The sequence below is a fragment of the Scleropages formosus genome, chromosome 2 (assembly GCF_900964775.1).
Source record: "Scleropages formosus chromosome 2, fSclFor1.1, whole genome shotgun sequence".
Classification (NCBI taxonomy): Eukaryota; Metazoa; Chordata; class Actinopteri; order Osteoglossiformes; family Osteoglossidae; genus Scleropages; species Scleropages formosus.
Window position 1 is genome coordinate 26,881,204 of NC_041807.1, and position 21,494 is coordinate 26,902,697.

The following is a 21,494-nucleotide window of genomic DNA, read 5'->3' on the forward strand; positions in this document are numbered from 1 at the left end:
CACTGAATAACCATTTCCAGAATTATTATACCTGGAAACAGATGAATCTTTTTAGTTGCTAGGGAACTAGGGTTGCCAATTCTACACAGAATTTCTCATTTATATTTCAAGCTACATTTCATTGTCAAACAATATTAAAGATGAGGGATTGAAATTGTGTATGAGGTAGGATCACAGTCAAGTACAAATCACCAAATAGACACTAATCAAAATTCGACAAAATACACACACACACACAGAGTCTGAAACTGCTTGTCCCGAGCTGGGTTGCGGCGAATTGGAGCCTAACCCGGTTACACAGGGCACAAGGCTGAAGGAGAAGGGGACAGACCCAGGACAGGACGCAAGGCACACCAAGCAGGACACGAACCCCAGACCCACCAGAGAGCAGGACCTAGCCAAACCTGCTGTGCCACCACACCCCCTTTCACAAAATAAAATAACTAAAAAGATATCACAATTTTTTTCACATTTTATTTTTTTTACCTTTGAACTGAGTCTCATATTTACAGTAGTAGAGAAACCAACACAAACCCTTCCCTGTCCTCTATTGCATGAATTTTACCGTTACCATTACATGTGTGGTCAATCCAGCCTTCAGTACAAACCACAAACAAAGTTTTAACATCTAAATCCCATGTATCAGGAATCAGTTCACATGATGCAAAACCTTTCTCTGAAAAACACAAAACTACCATAAATACTTTGCCACACAATCTATTTGCCGATGCAATGTGACTAAACTAACGTGATGAACCCAAAAGTTTATCTGTGGCAGATGGAGAGAAACACACAATGCAATAATGAGGGGGGAATCGGTCCTCCACCCCGAAGGCATGTGCCATGGTGCAATGGAAGGGAAAAGGTGGAAGGATCTGAGTAAAGAGGCGAAAAGATGATGGGGCCACTTCCCACAGAGCCCTCACGTCTCCACACGGCGGTTTAGAAGCGGAGCCAGTACATGCCACTGCGAACTCTGTTATAGTCAGGCAGCTGCTCGATGGGACCTAGAACAAAGCAACGTGGCTACAATTAAATCAGATTAAGTCACACTGCATTTGCACACTTCAAACTGCTGGCTTATCTTTTACAATTATCTTTTCATAAATTCTCATAAGTTGGCATTAACTCTTAAACATAATGATTATACAGATTCATGTAGACAGGCTAATTTTGCATTTGTAACAAAACCAACAGTGATGACTCACCGACGCCAGCCACCGCAGGACACTTGTCATAGATGTATTTGGAACATACGTCTCGCACCATCTTTGGGGTCACCATCTGTGGAAGGTGGACAAGGCAGGAAGTAAGGTCACAGTAAAGCACCAAGCAGACTGTAAATGGAGAGGCCTACGTGCCTGCTTCTATACTCACATCTATCTGGGCATTCCACTCGGCTAGTGTAATGCGTTGCCCATAGTCGAGGACGTGTCTCCCAATGTCCTCACAAACAGGTGTCGTTCCTTGGAACAGAAAGTAGACAGTCAAAGAATATCAGACACAGCAAAGTCACGGGGAGCATCAACTGTCAGTAAGTGCCAAGCTATAGAAAGTGCAAGAATGGTTCTCATTTTGTGTTATTTTAAATTAATTTAGAAAAGGACTGAATTACAATTATTCTAATGCTTAGCCTACTGTTACTCTTCTATACTCAACTCAGTAAGCCCCACATATTTTCCCTGAATATCTAGTAAGTGATTTTCAGAATATTACAGTATCAGTATCTCCCAGAAAAAAAGGTATAATCAATCTGTGACAGATTTCAATCACAAGTCCTATTAACATGATTTGCATGATAGCTTGGATGGAGTGAGTTTCATGTTTTAAAAAAAGACAAAAATGTTAAAAACAAGCGCAATTGCCAGCAAAATCTGATGGACTGTTCTCACCTCATTAACACAACTTTGTACAAGCCTTTCTCAAATCACAATAAAGAAGAATTTTTTTTTTTTTTTATTACAATTCATCTAGTTCAAAACTATTTCACTTCACACCAGGCTTAGCTGAGTATATATATATGTATACAATAAACATCCTGAATTAAGTTTAGCTCAGCAATGTAATACTGCATTTCTCTGCATAAGGACACACAAATGAGTGTGTGTGACACAGAGGAAGGAGAAACCCTGACCATCCAGTTGGCCCACAAAGCTGGCCTTCAGCGCATTCTTAGCCCTCTCCACATCACTTTCTGTCACTGTTGTGCACAGGTTCATCCTGCAAGGCAGACATTAAACATAGGACAACAATGGGTACTCCTCGATCTTCTGAGATCAAATGGCACATTTAGGTTTCAGCTGTTGTTACAGAGGAAGCAGCAGGGAGTAAATGATGGCAGGCTGACCAGGTGTCCAGCACCAGGAGCATCATGTCATCGATGTGGTGCTTGTCTGTGACAAAGTAGATGCCCAGCAGCCCGGTGTCGCTGTACGTGGTATGGAAGGCCTGATAGCTGTGGCAGAGCTTCTCTGTCATAGATATGCGTGCCATACGGCTGCTCAAGTTCTAGACAGGAGTAGAATTTTTTGAGCTGGGTCATGCAAACAATTAGATGCAAATGATTTCACTCAAACTCAAGCAACCCATAAAAGTCATATTTATACTGCTACAAGATACACAGGAATCATAATTATGCCAAGAGATAGACAACATTTTTAGTATTTTTGACAATTAAGGTTTTCAAGCTGATTAGGTATACCAGACTTGATTAGACTATAAGATGTGCCAGCTAAAGACATAAGTGCATCCGTTCTGTCACTGTGTTGATCAAACACAAACCCATGAAGCACAAAAAGGAGGAGAAAAAAAAAAAAAGCTTTTAAGTCTCATTTCAGTAATTGGATATTGGTAATTTCTTATGAAATTCATTAAAAGCGCCCACCTTTTCTCCATTGCATGTGATGTCACAGCTGCCAATAATGGCATTGCCCACCATGAGGGGGATTATATCTGGGTTGTTGGCACCAGCACCTTCCACAGCAATGGCAACATGAGCCTGAGGCAGGGCATCATCCCTCATGCGAATCTGTAAGGAAAAAGTTACTTTGAGGGAGAGCCAAAGATGACATAAACATGCAACAGCACAAGAGTGTGATCAGGTGAGTTTATGGATTGAGCAGACGTATCATACAAGCCCCATCCCTCACCTCACTCCCTGTGAAGCGGCAGGGCAAAAGCACTGGCACAGCATCCCCCTCATACTCAGATGACAGGCTGCCAAAGTGTTTTGTGGCCAGTGACACCAGCTCATTATGGTGCACACCTGCAGGAGAGCAGAAGCCATGTGAGAAAGTCAGGAGGAACACACATGGAACCCAGTACAGTACAGCAGCCCTGGGGCCCTACCTCCAGCCGCAGCTAGCACCATACGAGGTGCTTTGTAGTGGGTGTTCATGAAGTCCACCAAGTCCTGGCGGGTCAGAGTCCTACAGACCATACAAGGAATGCAGAAAAGAATAAAGTTTAATGTCAGTTAATCAAACTAAACTTGTAACATCAGATTCTTCAAAAACATTTGCACTCTCTCAAAGTTATGAACCTTTTAATCGGTTTCAGTTAAAAAAAGTCTCAGTAAGTGAAAATCTCCATACAGCCTTAATTACAAACTAAGATGGCATGGTAAAGAACACTTATGTTGGTTATTAGTGTGTCAATGCTTTGTACAGACATGTGAAAACATGCATGTACGTGTGTTCATGCATATATGAGTGTACCTGACATTGTGTGATGGACCCAGCGCACTCTGGCTCAGCGGTGTACCCTGGTAGGCAGTGGCATGTAAGAGGTCCAGGCAAACCTCCTGCAGGTTACCTTCCACCTCATCCAGCTCACGCAGAAGGACACCACGCTGGCACTCCAGGTCTGAATCACTCAGAATGTTGTTCTGCACCACCTCAGACAGCAATTCCACCGCTGGACAATGCCAGGCAGAGAAGATTTATATTAAAAAAAAAAAGGTATCCGCAGACATAGAATTAATCATTAAACACATCAGGCATCCATAACTTACCACTGAGCAAATGTATTTGTGCTGTTAAGTGTACGCAGGACTGAGTGGCTTAGTTGTGAACATTTCATTATCATCCAAGATGCCTTCATCAGTGCATTTAAAGTTATGAAAGAGGTAAGAAATGTGAGCAGTGTGTTTAAATAGGTTAAGGGTGACCTTGATAAGAGGACAGCCATGACCGGCAAATCGGTTTACCTGTTCGGTTTCTCAAGGCTTTTACTCCACTAGACAGAGAAGATGTCTACTGACATCTCAGAGCAGGCTAGTGGTTCTCAGTGGCTCAACCACCTCACCTTTGGCAAGGTCTTTGGCCAGAATCTTCATGTAGAAAGCAGTTCGCTCACGGGAAGTGTAGGCACTAAGATGGGCACCCATGGACTCCACTTCCTGCTCAAGGGCAGACTGGGGGAACTTCTTTGTCCCCTGTGGTACAGCAAAAGCAGGCACATGGAAGCTCAGGTGTGGCAGACAGGAGCACATCAAGAAAATGGGCTGAGTCACATGACCACAAGTCCATTTTCCATGCTTTGCTGCATTGCAAGTACCTTAAAGGCCATGTGCTCCAGGAAAAAACTGGCTCCATTGGTCCTCTCTGACTCATAGCGACTCCCGCAGTTGAGCCACAGGCCCACCTGAGGATAGAGGCATTGTTGAGGTGGACAGTAGGACAGGACAGGCTGGAGCTTCAGTACAATCTGCTCCATTGTTGATCTCAAGCTCATCACACTGAAATGATCTACAATCACTGACTACATGCTTCAGTACCAAAAAAAGAAAAATTTTCTGTCAAGATGACCTTTATCCAGTCAGCTGGAAAGAAACAGGTTCTGTCAATAAATATTTGGGGGGACATGGGGGATTAATAATACCTTCGAACTAGGTCTAATGGAAATCAAACAAATTTCACATCAGGCAACAGAAAAATGGAACCCAGACATATATGACTTATAAGCACAGTTAATTTAGAATGGAAAAAAATTTCAAAAGAGTAAATCAGTCTCACAAACCTGTACTGTAGTGTGAGGAGGCTTATGGAACACATTTTTGGTAAAAGAGGACAATTTCAACTAAAGCTCAATACACAGTATGCAGTAACAAACGAACGCCAAATGGTAAAATGAAGCCAGTAACAAAATTGAGTCAAAATTCTGGTCTTATTTTCCTGAAAACACTGCAAACCTCATTAATAACAATGCAAAGGTTTTTAATGATATGACAGGGAAGTGCCCCAAGGAAAACGATCATGAGGCTTCACTGTATTTAACTTCAACACTAATTCAGATCATCTTAGAGCCTGATCAATCAACAACTACAGTGACAAAATGAAAAGTAAAACTAAGAGTACCCTATAGGAAATATAAATGTGAAGTATGTGCTATAAAAGGCAGACTCACAGTGCAGGTGGCCTGTCCGGTCTCCTCAGATGCAACCCTTAATCCATTTTCCAGGGTGGTGAGGCGGGTCTCTGGAATTCCCAGAAGGCTCTGTGCATATGAAACGCTCACCTTTCCACGCCTCAGAGCCAGCACAGTGGGCTACACAGGAGACACATCCAAACACTTAAGAGTAAAATGGAACCAACACAACATTTGCTGCAGGAAAGGAACACAGATTACAAGAAAACGGAAGCAACAGGAAACACTGAAACGTGCCTATTCAAAAGCCATCACCAAGCGAACTATATACTTCAGAGAACTAAACTGTACTTAAAAACATCTCAATATAATTTAACTCCTGAGTACCAGAAAATCTAGTTTAAGATTTTGTAAAATTATAAAAATAAAAAGTTTCTTGATTTCAAGTGAAACCAAGCAGAGGTTTACACATTAATAACCTTTATAGATGCCTAAGCACAATGAAAAATGATAATGAAAATACTGGTGAAAATTCCATTAAAAATTCTATTAAACTTTTAATGACAACACAGCCTAGGTTTCTAGTCAGTATTACCAGTATTACTTTTTCAAAAAAAAAAAAATGGAAGCACTTAAGTCTTCAGCAATATTATCACCTTCCACTGACTGATAGAGTTATCACTTTCTGCACTACACCTTGTTACTCATTTGCTTTCTCACAATCACAATGGTTAAGCTGTTTGTTGAAAATCAAATTTCATTGCCATTAACCTATGTTGACAAAAACATTTGCAGAATTCCGTAACTTTTGTGGCATACAAAAAAGGAGTGTTCACAAAGCAGTAATGGCAGCCAGAGGGTGCAACTGAGGGGTCTTATAAAAGAAATATGACAGCTACTCATAGGTGACCTGAAGTGATGCCACAATCCTAACTCCAAAACTCAGGTTCAGTCAAATAAAGTAATAAGAAAAAAGAAGAAAAAAAAAAAAAAAAAACTTGTGATCTGTAGTCTTGGGTTATGTACCAACATACAGAAACTCACCTGATCTTAAAATTTACACTTCACAGTCTATATTAACATTTACATTTATTCATGGAGCTGAAGCTTTTCCCCAAAGCAACTTATAGTGTTATGCTATTTAGGTATTTACCCAATTATACAGCTGGGTAATTTCACTGGAGCAATTTAGAGTAAGTAACTTGCTCAAGGGTACTACAGCTAGAAATGGGATTCAAACCTGCAACATTTGGGTCCAAAGGAAGCAGCTCTAACCACTGCGCTACCAGCATGTATGTCATACAAAAATGTGTATAAAGATGCACACACAGACTGTTTCAGTACTGACAACCCTTCATATAAACACCAAATATGTTTTGGGACATTACTGAACCAGCCACAAACTATGTAGGAAATAGGGTGGAAATAAAATGCAGTAGATGGTGCAGCACTTGCAGTTGTTGCCTTGAACTGTCTGACAATTCTTAGCTTGAATCCCCTCCTAATGCCCTTGATTCAGGTACAATGATTCAATGACATTGAAAATGGGTAAATCACTGTGGTGGTTGATTATCTTACTGTCATTTGGACAAAAATATCAGCTACAGCCTATATGAACTTGAAGATTAATAAATGTTACTGCGGCGCCCGTTAGGTTACACACTGAATGAGGCAAATGTCCACTTTCTTTCGAATGAAAATATACAATAGTTTGAGCTGATCTGAAGTGACGTAAATGAAATGGAGTGAAATTAAACGAAAGACAGTCGAGTCGCTATGCATTTCTAGCTGTAGTACCCGTATGCTCAACTTCAAGTCAATGGAGTTTTTTTGTGCTTCAGCCAGGAGCCCAGAGCAGAGGAGAGAAGAGCCGGCGCTGACCGGCTTCTGCACCACTCAGCAGACCGTCACGTTTTAATACGTTTCGAAGTAAACATAAGCCTGTCCTCAGCACAAGGAACCTCACAATTCTCAGGCGTCCCGACCGGAATGACAAACTCCTGACCTTAGCCGCGGAGCTCCGGCGAAGCGGCCGAAGCGAAGGGCACGAGCACATTCAGGACATCCGAAGAACTCTGTGCTACGTTCATTTCAAACTACCACTCCGACATATGTGGTGAAAGCCTTAGCTAATTTAAATAACTACTTCAAACAATGGCACAAAGTCTTACGTTTCGAGCTCTGACGAAGGCTCTCCCCACTGTGCCACCGATTCGGCAAACGGACGCGGCCATCTTTCCCTCAGGATACCGTCTTTTGCATCGGGGGCGCGCACGTAACAAACGCGGCTACGTTACGTCACGAACTCAGCAGTGCACGTAGGCGTGAAGAAGCTGTTCTGTGCGCTGTGCGGTTGCATAGTTACCGACAGACGTGAAAAAGAGCCCGAAATAGTCTCTTTATAACATGTAACATTTTTTTTCGTTGATTTATTAGCAAACTCAGTGGAGCTGTATGCATTGAACAGTATCATTTTTTGAGAAAGTTATGGAACATTCATACATTTATTCATCCATTCGTTCATTTATTGCATTACAGAACATGATAAGCAGACTGCCTTAAGTTACATGCTTGGAAGGAGATACATATTAATGTTGTGGTGTACACTTGAAGCTCACCTGTAAATATGTGGATGACAAGTGTGTGAATTTCTCTTGAAAAAGTAACATTTGACATGATAGTTGTGCTCATTCTGGAAGTTGTTAGAAAGTGCTGGGGATACCATCCGTCCATCATCAACAACCGCTTGTCGTCACGACGAGCCGGAGCCTTACCCAGCAACACAGGGCATAACACCGAAGGAGGAGGGGGCGCACTTAGGATGGGATGCCAGTCCATCGCAAGACACCCCAAGCAGGGCTCAAATCCCATACCCACCCCACACCGTGCACTGGCTGAACCCAGGGTGCCACCGTGGTGCAGGGTTTTTTCAATCATTATTAGTTTTATGAACAGTGCATGGTCATATCAACATAAGGTCAAACAGTTAGAATATACAGTATCAGAGGTGCTGGGGATACCTGTTATGTATTCTAACCTTTTCACCTTAGGGCCATGCACTTTTATAAAACTACTAATGATTAAAAAATGTATTTTTTAACAAAAATTTGTATTTAACTGAAACATTTGTCCAAGGCTTCTTACAATGCCAGAAACATTCATCTCCTCAGTTATCTACCCATCCACACAACAGAGCAGAACAGTCACACACTATCTCACTCATATAAACACACTAGGGGTAATTTAGAGTCACCATTTCATCTAAAATGAACGTCTTTGTATTATGGCAGGAAACCCACAAAGAACATGCAAACTCCAAACAGTTGATGCTGGGTTAAAAACCCGCATCCCAAGAGTTGCATGGCACCAGTACAATCCAAATGGTGATGGGATTTCCCTCCATGAATAAGTACACCACAGGTAAATTCAGATAAACACAGACAATCTGCAACGGAAAATTATCCCGCACCAACTTTATTTTTAAGTTTCTGGCCCTCCTGCTCTGTACTTCTTATGAGGACTTGTGACCACCTTCCTTGCAGGGGGTCACGGCCTGTTTTGGGGATAAGAACTGGCGCATCTGGAGGCCAGGATTTGAGACGTGTGCAGTATGAGGAATGGTGTGCGTGTTGTTTAGCAGACTCAGTTGCAGGCTGATGACCTTCAGTGGTAAGATGGGACCCTGCAGGGCGGGAAGGTCACGAGGGGCCCGTAGTAAGGGCTTCAGAGTGGGCTGCGTCAGGCGGTGTGGGATATGAGAGCGGTAAGTGTTCCACGCTGTATCCAGAGAGCGGGACAGGTTATACTGGGGTAAGTGGACAGCTGTCGCTCTGGTGAAACCCAGCCGTCTTGGGTTCCTAGGTTCTACTCTGAGGCCGGAACGGTCTGCGGTGACCTTCCGGGGCACCCTGAGTGGGGAGAGACTGAAAGGCCGACCCAACACAACAGGGTTCCGTCTCCTTACAGGCGCTAGTCCTTTCCTCTCACTCTCTGTGTGGTTCTCATTTTCTGTAGAATGGAATATGGTCGCGGCAGGCGTCTTGTTGTAGGATATGGTTGGCCTGAGCTGCACTTGCTTCTCTGCAGTTGCTCTTGGTTTGCGGACAGCAGATTTGGCAGTTTTTGCAGCTGCCTCTTGTCCCAGCTGGCTGGGTCTAGGCTGGGCGTCGGCTTCATGCTCTTGGAGGAAGGTGTTCCTTCTCTGAGAAGCAAGGCGAGGTCGTCTCAGGGAAGCCCCCTCCACCAGCAGATTTACTCCCACATACTGTGGAACTTCAACAGCGGGCTAAGGAAGGGAAAAAAATGGTCAAGTACACTGACTTTAACACCACTTGTGTGTGTGTTTGTTCGTTGTTAATACCTGTTTGTATATGAGCTCGAAGCCACCAGTGGAGGCGTTCCGGTCAAGTCGGCGGTCCAGCACCACACGTAGGGTATCCTCCTGTACAGCGGCACACAGACGAGCTGTCACAGCTGTGGAGGGGGCCATGGTTGGGCTGGCATTGATCTCAATCAGCCATGGTCTCAAGTCTCGGCCCAACATGAAGTCTGCCCCGTAGAGCTCAAAGCTACCCCTCCGCGACTCCACAAGGTCCTGAGCAGTCTGTAGGGCATGTACCACCGCCTGCTGCATCCCAGGGACCACGATGTCCCTCCACTGGGCTTCCCGGCCCTGCTTGGACAGGAAGGAACAGAACTGCTCACATGACCACATGTTGTCCTCAGGCACCTCTGGGTGACGTAGCTCTGATGGCTGGAAGTGCTTCTGGATAGAGTTGTTGCATAGGTGTATTGAGCTGCCGGGGGGGAAACAGACAAGTATTAGCGGCAAGTCATTGTTTTGCCTGTGTTTGTGGTAGTATAGTGCTTATTCCATTCATCACTTGTCGCTCCCTTAAAGGAATTCACTTCTTCCTTGAAATCAGTTAGGATAATTATGAGAAAACTGAATTAAAATGGTTTCTTCTGAAAAAAATGCATCCTGGACAAAAAATGATTTCGAACTTGTTATTTGATGCTATATTTTTTCTTTGGCCTTTATCTTTTTGCACCTTGCAACTTTCACAATTGTCAATTGCACTTTTTCCAGACTTTCCAGGAGACAATTTGATAATCTGGTTTACACGTTTATGATATTAAAATATATTGTCTTTTATTTAGTCTGCATCGAATGCAGACAGTATGCCATTAGAAGCACTGTGTATAGTTACTAACAAATGTTTAAGGCTAGATAATCTTCATTTGATCTCTAGATTTGTATTATTGTTAAGGTTTAATTTATGACAGCAGTCAATATTTCTAGGTCATTTGGAGGTTAATACAGTCAATTTATCCAGAAAAAAGCCAGACTGACACCACCAAGAGAGAAAAACCTTTTAGGTTTAAGACACCAAGTGTGTACCCCCATCCTAAAAAGCCTGGTACAAGCAACAATGCTATTATACAAGAAACACCCACTGCATAAGGAGAATGGTCAAATGAAGGCTAAAAATGATGCTTTAAAAGTCCATTGTATGAAAAAAAGGTATACATTCTTAAAAATCATTTTTGCAGTGTTGCATGGGAACTCATAAAGAATGAGTGTATTTATTTTCAAATGAATACATTCAAATAAATAAATTCATTGCCTTACCCATGCCCAGAAAAACTAATTTTATGTCATCTTGCAAATCACCAAGTTAATTTTTCTTCAAGGGAAATAGGTATTCAATGTCTCTTTAATTTTTCAAGAGCGTGCAGATAACACACATTCTGTGACATCACTTTTTTGTGGCGCCCTGGATTCTTTTCCACCTCTCCCCATCTCTAGAGCTATACCAGATTTCTACTCTTCTATTGCTTTTCTTACCTATCCAGTGTTTCTAAAGAGTAGGGCTGAGTAGAGAAGCGCAAGTAGCATTCCCGGTAGAACCATACAGTCAGGGGATTCCAGTCGGTAACCAGGAACCACTGGCGTACATCGAACTTGGTGCCATGAATCAGAAAGGGACGCTCCAGGTACTTCTGCACCACCCACTTGCTGTCCTTGATCAAAGAAGGATCGCTGTCCACGAGCTTCAGGATGTCATGCAGTCGATTAAAACACAGGATGCCTGTATGAAGCAAGAGTTGCAACAGTGACGTCTTGGACTGATCACATGCGAATGCAAACCCAGTCATGTAATTCATGGAGACGAAGGCAAGATGGAACTTGATCAAGAATGTCATGTGCTGTCTTTCCTTAGATCATTAAAACATGTGTTATATTTACAATGCTGTGTACTCTCTGTGTTTGAACACTGGCATTGTGTCGTGTCTGCGCCTTCGCCCCACGGACCGTAAGGTACCGTGACCGTGATCTTTCTGTGTTTGAACATTATGAAAATGTGTCTGCGCTTACAGTCTGGTTATCGTGCTGTGCCGTGACCATGTTCGAAGCCACACCTCTGCCGCGTGACTTGGCTCCAGGTTTGACAATCCAGATGTTATGGATTCCGTCTGTGTCAAGCTGCGGACAGACCGCTTGCAGCCTCTGCAGCATTGTGTGACATCGATCGACATACCAAGCACTATCCTCCATTTCCACTCCATCACTAGAGAGAAAAGACGGTGACACTGGTGGTTTGGCATCTACTGTTATCAAACGCAGACACCAGTGCACGCTAAGACTAAACTGAAAATAAGTTCATTCTAATAGAACAGGTTACACTCTCACAGAGACTTTAGTGAAACTTTAGTCAACATCAACCCAGGAAAAAAAAGAAACATTTTACGTTTTAAAACAAAAATAAACTTCTGGGCAAATAAAGTACACTCACTGCACAACAAGGTAATAGTTGTGAAGAAATTCTGCCCACTGTTGTTCTGTGAGAGAAGATGAAGTTTCTTTGGCAATGTCAATATCATGATGATCTAAACAGTCCAGGAAGTCCTGGCAAACTTGTAATGCAGTGTCAATCATTCCAGAGCCAACCATTTGCATGGCTCGACGCTTATTTTGCTTCTTCTGACCTAGAGGAAGGAATGGAGTGAAGGGTAATGTGATAGGATATCCTGCAAAGTTGGTGCATTGATTCCTAAAGTACTTAGAATGTGTTCGTCTGTCATTTAGTAAGTTAGAGGAGAAATTAAGATGTAAATTTTTGTGTTCCAGGGATTTGCGTGTAAAGCAAGCCAGTGGGTAGTATCATGAGTGTAAGGATGTGGTTCTGAAATCTGCAGCTTGTTGGTTTAACGCACAGGAGCATTTCAGCTGTTTTAGTCTAGAGCAGGGTGCTTAATTCTAATCGCTCCCGCAAAATAGCTAGAAAATGTAAATTGCTTGGATGAAAGTTTAGTGTAATATACCTAGCGTTGTAAGTCACATTGGACAAAGGTGTCAGATAAATTTTAAATTGGAATCACTGCACATTGCTTTGGATAAAAAAAAAGTATCTGCTAAGTAAATAAATTTAAATGCAAATGGATAAAAAGAACCAGCTAAGCAACAAAATAATAATGTAATGAGATGCATATACAGGTGAGGATCTACATCCTACCCTGAGAGTGGCTTGGCCCTGTGACTTTGACCCTGGCAACTTCTCCCTCCCGCTGCTGCCTGTAATGCCTCTCAACAACGTACTGCAACAGGCTGTTGCAGGCTGTCCTCCGGAAGTCCTCTATAGGTCAACATGGTAGAAAAAATTGGACGAGAGGGGGGTGGAGAACATGACAAGGACTGTCAACAAAGGAAATATATTAGATGCACAGCATTGAGAGCACAGGACTTTGATTTTATGTGACAAGTGAGAAGAATGAAGTGGAGGAGAGAAAAAGCGATCAATGCAGGATGGCCTGACCAATGAAGGCATGCTTCTCGTCCTCTGCGCCGAGCCTGTAGCAACGTGGGAAGAAGGTGTCTGGGTCCGCTGCGTCAAACCACTGCAGGTTTCTTAGGTTTACACATAAACCAACCTGAGAGACAAGGCGGCAAGGGACAGATGGAGACCATTCAGTACTTTAAACATGTCCTTATCTGTGGACACGTCAAACTCCAGCATGGTGCTCCATCAGGCGCTGCACAACATCTCAATTTACATTGGAAACCTGAAATTGGAAGAAATGTTTTGTAACTGACCTTTGTGGTGAAAGTTCCTGCCTTTGCATAATGATTGATCATCTGCTCCTTTCGCAGTGTGCGACAGTCAATCGCATCTCTCCGCATTGTCCAGTAGAGATACGTAGATTCGTTACGAACCAGGCGAGACTTCAGTGATACGAAGGAGCAAGAATGGAAGGAAGTGGAGAGCAAAAAAGGTCAAACCAAAAAGAAGCAAAGTAATTACAGGAATAAATATTGGCATGGAAACAAATGGCATTTATCTGCACAATAACAACTTTTTGCTGTAAAGTAGTGTTTATTTATTTTTGCAGTACAGGCTAGCCTCATATAGCAAAGGCTCCTTTCATAATATTCCTAAAATACAAGCAAATGTAATTTTAACCAGCAAATGTGCATAACAAGCTGTTAACTCTCACACGAAATGCCTTATGAGAACATTTTATTCAAAATACATGCCTTGGTGATGTTAAGCATCTTGCACGGCAAACAGAATACCTCCAAAACAGGGCATGTGTCAGTTGTCAAATATTCATGGCCGCTCGTACGCTTATCATTGAAATTTCATGACTCTTTATCAGCTATAACACTAATGCACCCTAAAGCAAATAAGTTTTAGAAAAAGTATAACTAAGGAAAGCCTTATGTAAAACTCTGTTTCTAATCACATAGAATTCCCTTGAAAGGCAGTACCATTACAAATGACTTTATATGAATTGATTAGCTGTTTATTGCTTATTATATGCATGAAAAGCTCAGCAGAGACAGGTTACGAGTGTTACGAATGATTAATGATGAGCATTTCCTGGTAGGCATAATTCTAAGAATTATTATTTTTACATAGTGCACTATAATTCAGCTTCTCAAAGCCCTTTTCAAATAAAAAGAAACATACATGGTTTACAACTCTAAAGTAATTTATAATAAAAGAACAGAATGCAGCAATTATTGATAAAATGCTTGTCCAGTGGATTAGTCCAGAGCCTTTGTGACTACTGTGCAAGGTATTGTACACCATGGTAAATGGGACACCAGTCTATCACAAGTCAGTCACACACACTTATTCACTCACTTATACACACACTAACTACAGTTTAGAGTCACCAGTTCATCTGAAACATGTCTACAGACTGTGGGAAGAAAGCAAAGCACCTGGAGGAATCTCACACAAACATGGAGAAAACATACTAACTCTACCCAGACTGAGCTGGATTAAAACCTACAGACCAGGAGTTTGGAGACTTTCGTTGTGTCACTTCACCATCCAAGAACAGAATAATACAAGAAAATATGGAGAACATTAACAGTTTGATAAATTATGAGACGGAAGGCAAGTCATAAAAGGACGTTGCAAATGTGTTACATGTGATTTTGCACATACGGGTCATAAGCCGGGATTTAAAGGTATTCGGATCAGTTCTGATATTCTGGACTTTGTCTTTTACCTTCTCTGTGTTTACAATGGGTGAACCTTCTGTGGCTTAAGAACATACTCATTTTCTCATTTAAATTAATGGTTATACACTTTATGAGCAGATGTTGAGGGAGAAAAATGCTTGTTAAAGGAGGGACGCCTGTATTATGTTGGTATTAATATCCAGTTTTAGCTACAATTTTTGCCTTCATTTTTAATTTCAACCTTGCAAGCAACTTGACTTATTTAAATTTGATGTATTATTGTAGCTACGACAGCACTGTACCCACAACTGAAAATGTACTGACAAGACTGCATTCCAGGGGTCCCAGTTTGAAAGAAAAACTCACCATGAGGTCATACAAGTTGTCTGAGCCGTCTTGTTTTTCCACCTCTTCTGCACTATCTGATCAAGGGTAAGAAGGCATTAATCCAAAAATACACTTGAAAGAGGAATCATATCTCCCATTATTAACGGTTACATTGTCAAGATGTCTTTTGGCACGCTGAGCAGAATACCGAATGAGCTGTCCTCTTTACGTCTCTAACATTACACAATTCAGCCTGAAATGTGATACATTCAGGTTTCTCACAGAGCGCTGACCATCATTGTCATCACTGTCATCCCTGTTGTCGCCATCATCATCATCATCTCCATGGGGATGCCTAATCTGTGGGGTCGGGCGTGGGAGGTAACGTTCCACCCATCCCCTTGCCCTGAGGGCAGCACGGACCACAGGGTACGGACCCTGCACAGAAAACACCTTCTTCAACTTACAGAGCGAGACGGAGAGAGACAGGGAGAAAGAAAAAGAGAGAGAGAGAGTGTGAGAACTGGTATTTTGAAAAACGGTTGCAAATTAACTCATTTCCTTGACTTTCAGCAAGACATGAAGCATCAGTGCAAACTGAGTACATGTGGACAACCTGGACGATACTTGTGTGGGGAAAAACTGGACATAAGAGAGAAAGGAAAGCAACCCACAAGTGTCCTGCATCTCTGGGAAATGCTGCAGAAGAGCTAAGGACACATCGGCTCATTTCCTGGTCGAACTCGTTAACTGGATCTCTCGTGAGAAAAGCGGTTTCTGGCAAGCGCGCTCATACTTTTGACTGGCTGCACGCCGTACTGCGAATACGAACACGATCGTGTACTGCAGCAGAGCACACCTTCACAGCCTTGTCCACCAAAGCTTTTGCTGTGCGCAGTCTGTCTGGGTTGATCACAGGTAGGTTGAAGAAGCTGCGCCTTATCCGACCATCGGCGGGCAGTGCTGCATCACACAAAAGTGAACGTACACGCTTAGAATTTCCCAAATTTATTATCTATAGCAGCACAAATGTGTCTCAAACTGCTCAATAACACACACACACACACACACACACACACTCTATATGCCCCGGTCAGTAAGTTGCTTGTGTTTAACTCCAGCTGCATCTAGGGGCTACATAAAGTTTGGATATTTTGTATGTATAATTTGTGGATTTCTTCAGCACACGTGTAGATAGGACATTTAGCATATTTTTACCGTCTGAAGTGTAAATATGTTGCATGCTATCTCAGTACTCATGTAAGGAAATAGGTTTTCTGCGCAGTGTGTGTACATATGTGTGTGAGAGAGGAAGGATTTCCTGTGATGCCGCGCTTTTGTGCCTTACCACTCTCAGGCTGGGATGCTGAGGGGGTGTGTGTGTTCCGTCGGCTTGGGGCGGGGTTCGGATTCTCCCTCTGGGGGTCTCCCCTGCTCTGAGGAGTCAGGTCTACAAGGGGAACGGCGCACTGTTGTCACAAGCCTTTCTAATGTTCCTCTTGGAACCAGCGAGCAATACACATCGAAAAGGGACACAGGTGATGGACATGGCGGACACACATATGACCGAAAATCTGGCTTCTTTTCCATTTTTTTTTCACATAAGGTCAATTAAAAACTACAGTTTTCCATCCATCCATTGTCAATAACTCCAAGTCCTGATCAGGGTTACGGTGATCTGGAGCCTATGCTGGAAGCATTGGGTGCAAGGCTGAGAGGGGGGGCATGGGGGTACACCGTGGATGGGATGCCAGTCCACCTCAGGGTAGCCACACACACACACACACACATATTAAGGGCAATTTAGCATCGCTGATCTACCTGAATTGAAGGTCTTTGGGAGGAAACCAACGGGGAAGAACATGAAAACTCCATGCACACTGAGCGGGGATCGAACCCACGTTTTCTTGCATCGCCTAGGTGCTGTAAGGCAGCAGCGCCACCATGCTGCCCAACTAAATTTTTCTTTAAAACCATTTTATGTCAACACTGTCTACGTCTATAGGGAGCTTATATGTTTATTTATTACTGTATGTGATATACAGTACACATCTGTACAAAAAGACATAAATAGAATCAAATGGTTTTTAATGGTATGTGTACTGTCCACCACCTTACAGTGAACTATTAAAAAGTATTTTTAATGAAGTAAAAATAAATACAATTGTTTTGTCAAAACATTTTTTGAAAAAGTTGCTGGAACTCCATGGATGATGTACCTTCATGTACTCTGCATAACAATACATTTAGTCACATAGGCCTAATTCGGTATAAAAAACAATGGTAATGGCAAAGTGAAGTAGTGAATATTACTCAAAATGACTTTAGAAATCACAGTGCTTCACTAGTATATATTAAACATACTTTACACGCAAAGACATGACAACACAACAATGATAGATATATTAATACTTGGTATTCATGCTCATAATTTATGGTGAACACTGCCGCATCAAAACAATCTGCATGTGCTTTTAAATGAGAGAATAAACACAGAGAAATATAGAAAAATATAATTAACATTAGTGATTTTCAGTTAGAGTGTGAGAAGAAGACACAGTCAGGTAAAAAGACTCTATCCAAGGAGCATTGCAAAGCAGTTTGAGTCTCACCATATGCACCTCCAGGCAGACGTTCTGCTTCGTCTCTTTCTGCCCTGTAATCGCTCTCGGGTACTGGATCCTCCATGCCGTCACTGTCCCTACGGATCCCGGCGCCCCAAATCGCAGCGCTCCCTTGTCATGCTTCCCCTCCTCCCTCCTCAGATGACCTCTGAAGTGTCTCTCGAGCGTGTTTCCTGTGTTCTGATGCCAACTGCCCTGTCGTATCCCTGTTTCGAAGAGCTCGTCTGGCTGTGAAGTGTGAGTTCTATACAGAGGCTCTACGGCACCTGTATGACATGGAAAGGGTTGCAGAGAAGGCTTCGACACAAGCAAACACATAAAGCCGTATGTACACACTTAAATCTGTGTCCATCCCGTGTAAAGCCGCTGTATTTCTTAAATACATTCCGTATCGACCTAGGTTAGGTCACACTACTGCTTATTTCCACAATTATTGCACAAAAAAAACCTTACTTTTTCACACTATCCCCTGTAAAATCTGTTTACATATCGCTGCACTTTATCCCGGGGCGCTTTTAATTTTGCAGCTTGTTACTGTAAATTATTGTAGTAATAATAGTGTATATTGCCCTTTATGTTCGCACTTACTGTATTTGCTAAACATATTATGGGAATGACAATAAAGTTGACTTTGACACACCTCATCTTTATGAAAATGATTGAATGAGACAGAAACAATGAGGTCAGATACTTGTAGGGATTCTCCTGTACCTTTTGAGATCCAGTCATTCATTTTTGACAGCTCTAGATGGTGTATTTTTTAAGTGCATCTCCCAAATTGTATCTGCTACAATGCAAAGTCCTAATGTACTTTATAGAGGACATTTAATGCTTTCAATGGTACCGCATGCTTGTGGGCGGGACTTGGAAGACTTCCCATAAATCCTGGAAGTACACCTGGAAAATCTTTTCAGGTATTTCTCAGGAGGAGACTGTGTTCAGATCCAGGTGACATAGTGAATCATGAGCTGGATCAACATGGATACACTTCCACAAAAACTCCCACATGGACAGGGTCCAAAGACACCTTCTGCAGGCCAGGCAGTGCGTCTGTAACCATGTGCGGAGTAGAAATACGGGAGAATAATGATGGAGAACCGGCTGCGCCGACTGCACCTGCGCAGTCACTGGCACTCAAATTCGTTTCTGTTCATCACACAATCTTTATGGGAAACTGTAGCGTAAAACACTAAATAATAATCCATCCATCCAGTTCCAATAAGTGCTTCGTCCTGAGCAGGGTCACGGCGAACCAGAGCCAATCCTGGAAGCATTGGGTGCAAGGCTGGGGGGGGGGGGGGGGGGGGTTCATCATGAATGGGATGCCAGTCCATCGCTGGGTGGCCACCCACCCATCCACACACACACACACACACACACACACACACACACACACACAGGGCAGTTTAGGGTCACCCTTTGGCATCTGCATGCGTTCACCCGGGTCGGTAATTTGTTTGTTGTTCACATGAGATATTCACACGCGGGAATCATTTCTTCTCATGTTTGACCACAAAGAATCAAACGAGGAAGATTCAGGCCATCGGATAAGTAAAACAGAGGGTGTCAGTTAAATCTGCCTAAGACATGACTGCGTGCAAAAATAACACAAATAAATAAATCATACTGACAGCGTATCTGTACTGCGCAGAGACTCGTGCGCTCGGCTTTCACCACGTTTACACACACACACACAGAGGTGCCATTAACCTCATTTTCGAAGGTATATGTGTGTGAGCGAAAGCAGCACTGATGCTCACCTTAGAGGTGTGTTTTCACCATGTTCCATCGCCAAAGATGGAAATGCACTAAACATACAGGCCGTCGGCACGCAGACAATCTCAGAAGGGATATACACCGTGGTACTATAGAAACACAAACACACACACACACACACACACACACACACACACACACACACACACGGACACTTGTCAGGAGGCTCACCATCAGGAACATGTCGTTGTGCTCCTGCCGTATTTACTCTCTCAGTTTACCAGCTAGCGTCTCCCGAAATACCAATTTGGACTCAGCTGTCCTTGCCGTTACAAATAAGAATTGCAGCTGTGACTCCGAGAGGCCAGCAGGCGGCGTAGTGTTTAACTTCGTCACCTTGCAATGCGGAGGATCTCGGTTCGAATCCCCCGGCTCTCGCCGAAGTACCCCCGACTTACCCAGAACCGACACCTAAAAACAACTGGTAAATCACGACGGTAATGTTCGCTATCTCACATCGCGGGTGCCCGTTTCATAAACGATAATAATGAGGTGGCTTCATTCACCTGTCATTGCCGGGTCTCACCTGTCCTCGCGCATCCCGTGTCGTTCTCGCCATCTCAGCGGCTGCACTGGCTGCACCTGCGCAGTCACCGGCACTCAAATTCGTTTCTGTTTATCGCGGTCTCCATGACAACCGCCTTCGGGCTACGTTGTAAAGGGGCTTTTCAGCGCCGCCTACTGACGCTGGCGGTGTCTTGTCACTGAGTTTTGCTACCGGGTTAGCGGGTTATGTTCGCATATCTTGAGTCATTTGCTGTGGTCCACTTGCCGTGTGTCAGAAGATATGAAGTATTCATACTTAGTCATTTCCGCGGAACACCAAGTACGCTAAAATGCCGCGAGGAAGCTATTTTTGAACGAGAAGTACCGAAAGCATTAAACTAGAGAACATGATGATGATGATGGTGGTGTTTCACACGAACAGTAGTCGTTACCCTGATGATGACGACGACAATGATGATGATGATGATGAAAATTAATTTGCGGACCCCACAACAACAGCCAGTTGAAATAACGAAGTCGTTTTCGAGTTTTTCCTCTTTGCCACAAGGTTTGGTAGCTTGAATATGAGCTTTGTTTTTTTTGTGTTTGCCGTAGATTTGTGCTCGGCCGGCGATGTATTTTCGCGCTTAAGGCTGCCTGGGCCAGTCAACTGGGGACAACTGTGGTTAAGACCGCAACGCACGCCTTAACCTGATGGCTTTTGGGTCGAATCCCCCCTCTTGTACTTCTCTCGACCAAACTAGCGCTCCTGCTAAAGTGACACCGCACGACTAGTAAGAATAGATATAGAGCGAATGAGTAAATAATAGGGGGGCGCGGTGGCGCAGTGGGTTGGACCGCAGTCCTGCTCTCCGGTGGGTCTGGGGTTCAAGTCCCGCTTGGGGTGCCTTGCGACGGACTGGCGTCCCGTCCTGGGTGTGTCCCCTCCCTCTCCAGCCTTACGCCCTGAGTTGCCGGGTAGGCTCCGGTTCCCCGTGACCCCATATGGGACAAGCGGTTCTGAAAATGTGTGTGTGTGTGAGTAAATAATAGAAAAGTTCGCTATCTTACACAAAAGGTTAATGGTAATATCGCACAACAATCTTCGCGCGGACCGACCTACTCAACCACACAAACAGCATTTCCCTGCTTGTACCCAGACAGACAGCTTCAGTGTCCACAACAGCTCGTCCTTTGCAGGGTAGCACCGGTGCGGAGCCTATCCGGGAAGCACGACTCGCAAGCAAGGCGGCGGGAAGGGTACGCCGTGTTCGGGACCAGGGGAGCCGTTTTCGTATTCAAAAGATATTGAAACTCAGTAATAATTTCTCTTTTGGCGTCATTTTAATACGCAATTTGGTTTAACAAAACAGATACTTTGCTGGTGTCATGTCAGTCATGCCACGATGCTCATTTGTCTTCATATTCTCTGCGCTCTG

General features: G+C 43.4%; 2 protein-coding genes across 4 annotated transcripts; both read right to left on the minus strand.

The window, feature by feature from the left end:
* Nucleotides 1-460: 460 nt before the first annotated feature.
* LOC108936905 (cytochrome b-c1 complex subunit 1, mitochondrial-like) lies at nt 461-7,817 on the minus strand. The gene is made up of 13 exons (XM_018756554.2): nt 7,539-7,817; nt 5,407-5,547; nt 4,558-4,644; nt 4,306-4,435; nt 3,717-3,915; nt 3,349-3,428; nt 3,150-3,265; nt 2,885-3,028; nt 2,348-2,508; nt 2,135-2,220; nt 1,378-1,466; nt 1,209-1,284; nt 461-1,007 (listed from the first exon to the last, which is right to left on the minus strand). Exons 1-13 carry the CDS (start codon nt 7,599-7,601, stop codon nt 943-945), a joined length of 1,437 nt encoding a protein of 478 aa, XP_018612070.1. The 5' UTR covers nt 7,602-7,817; the 3' UTR covers nt 461-942.
* Nucleotides 7,818-8,207: 390 nt separating this feature from the next.
* On the minus strand, nt 8,208-20,497 carry ttll3 (tubulin tyrosine ligase-like family, member 3). 3 transcript variants are annotated; one of them, XM_018756673.2, is made up of 14 exons: nt 20,096-20,497; nt 17,791-18,059; nt 16,518-16,619; nt 16,029-16,132; nt 15,463-15,631; nt 15,209-15,264; nt 13,463-13,591; nt 13,185-13,299; nt 12,885-13,004; nt 12,165-12,357; nt 11,791-11,939; nt 11,216-11,459; nt 9,728-10,163; nt 8,208-9,652 (listed from the first exon to the last, which is right to left on the minus strand). In XM_018756673.2, the coding sequence occupies exons 2-14, from the start codon at nt 17,855-17,857 to the stop codon at nt 8,879-8,881; spliced, it is 2,658 nt and encodes an 885-aa protein (XP_018612189.1). In that variant the 5' UTR covers nt 17,858-18,059; nt 20,096-20,497; the 3' UTR covers nt 8,208-8,878. The 3 variants fall into 3 exon arrangements, with proteins under 3 accessions (XP_018612189.1, XP_018612190.1, XP_018612188.1); XM_018756674.2 differs by having other exon boundaries at nt 12,204-12,357; nt 17,782-18,059; XM_018756672.2 differs by having other exon boundaries at nt 17,782-18,059.
* Between the last annotated feature and the right edge of the window lie 997 nt (nt 20,498-21,494).

Excerpts from the sequence above, each read along its gene's own strand:
- LOC108936905 (XM_018756554.2), bottom strand. The coding sequence starts at position 7,601 with ATGGCCGCGTCCGTTTGCCGAATCGGTGGCACAGTGGGGAGAGCCTTC. Across the intron at positions 3,916-4,305 it reads GGCCAAAGACCTTGCCAAAG|CGGTGGAATTGCTGTCTGAG; the intron begins GTGAGGTGGTTG and ends GGCATTGTCCAG. Across the intron at positions 2,509-2,884 it reads TCACATGCAATGGAGAAAAG|AACTTGAGCAGCCGTATGGC; the intron begins GTGGGCGCTTTT and ends ACTCCTGTCTAG.
- ttll3 (XM_018756672.2), bottom strand. The coding sequence starts at position 17,857 with ATGGAGGATCCAGTACCCGAGAGCGATTACAGGGCAGAAAGAGACGAA. Across the intron at positions 13,300-13,462 it reads CAGGAACTTTCACCACAAAG|GTTGGTTTATGTGTAAACCT; the intron begins GTCAGTTACAAA and ends CTTGTCTCTCAG. Across the intron at positions 9,653-9,727 it reads TCGAGCTCATATACAAACAG|CCCGCTGTTGAAGTTCCACA; the intron begins GTATTAACAACG and ends TCCCTTCCTTAG.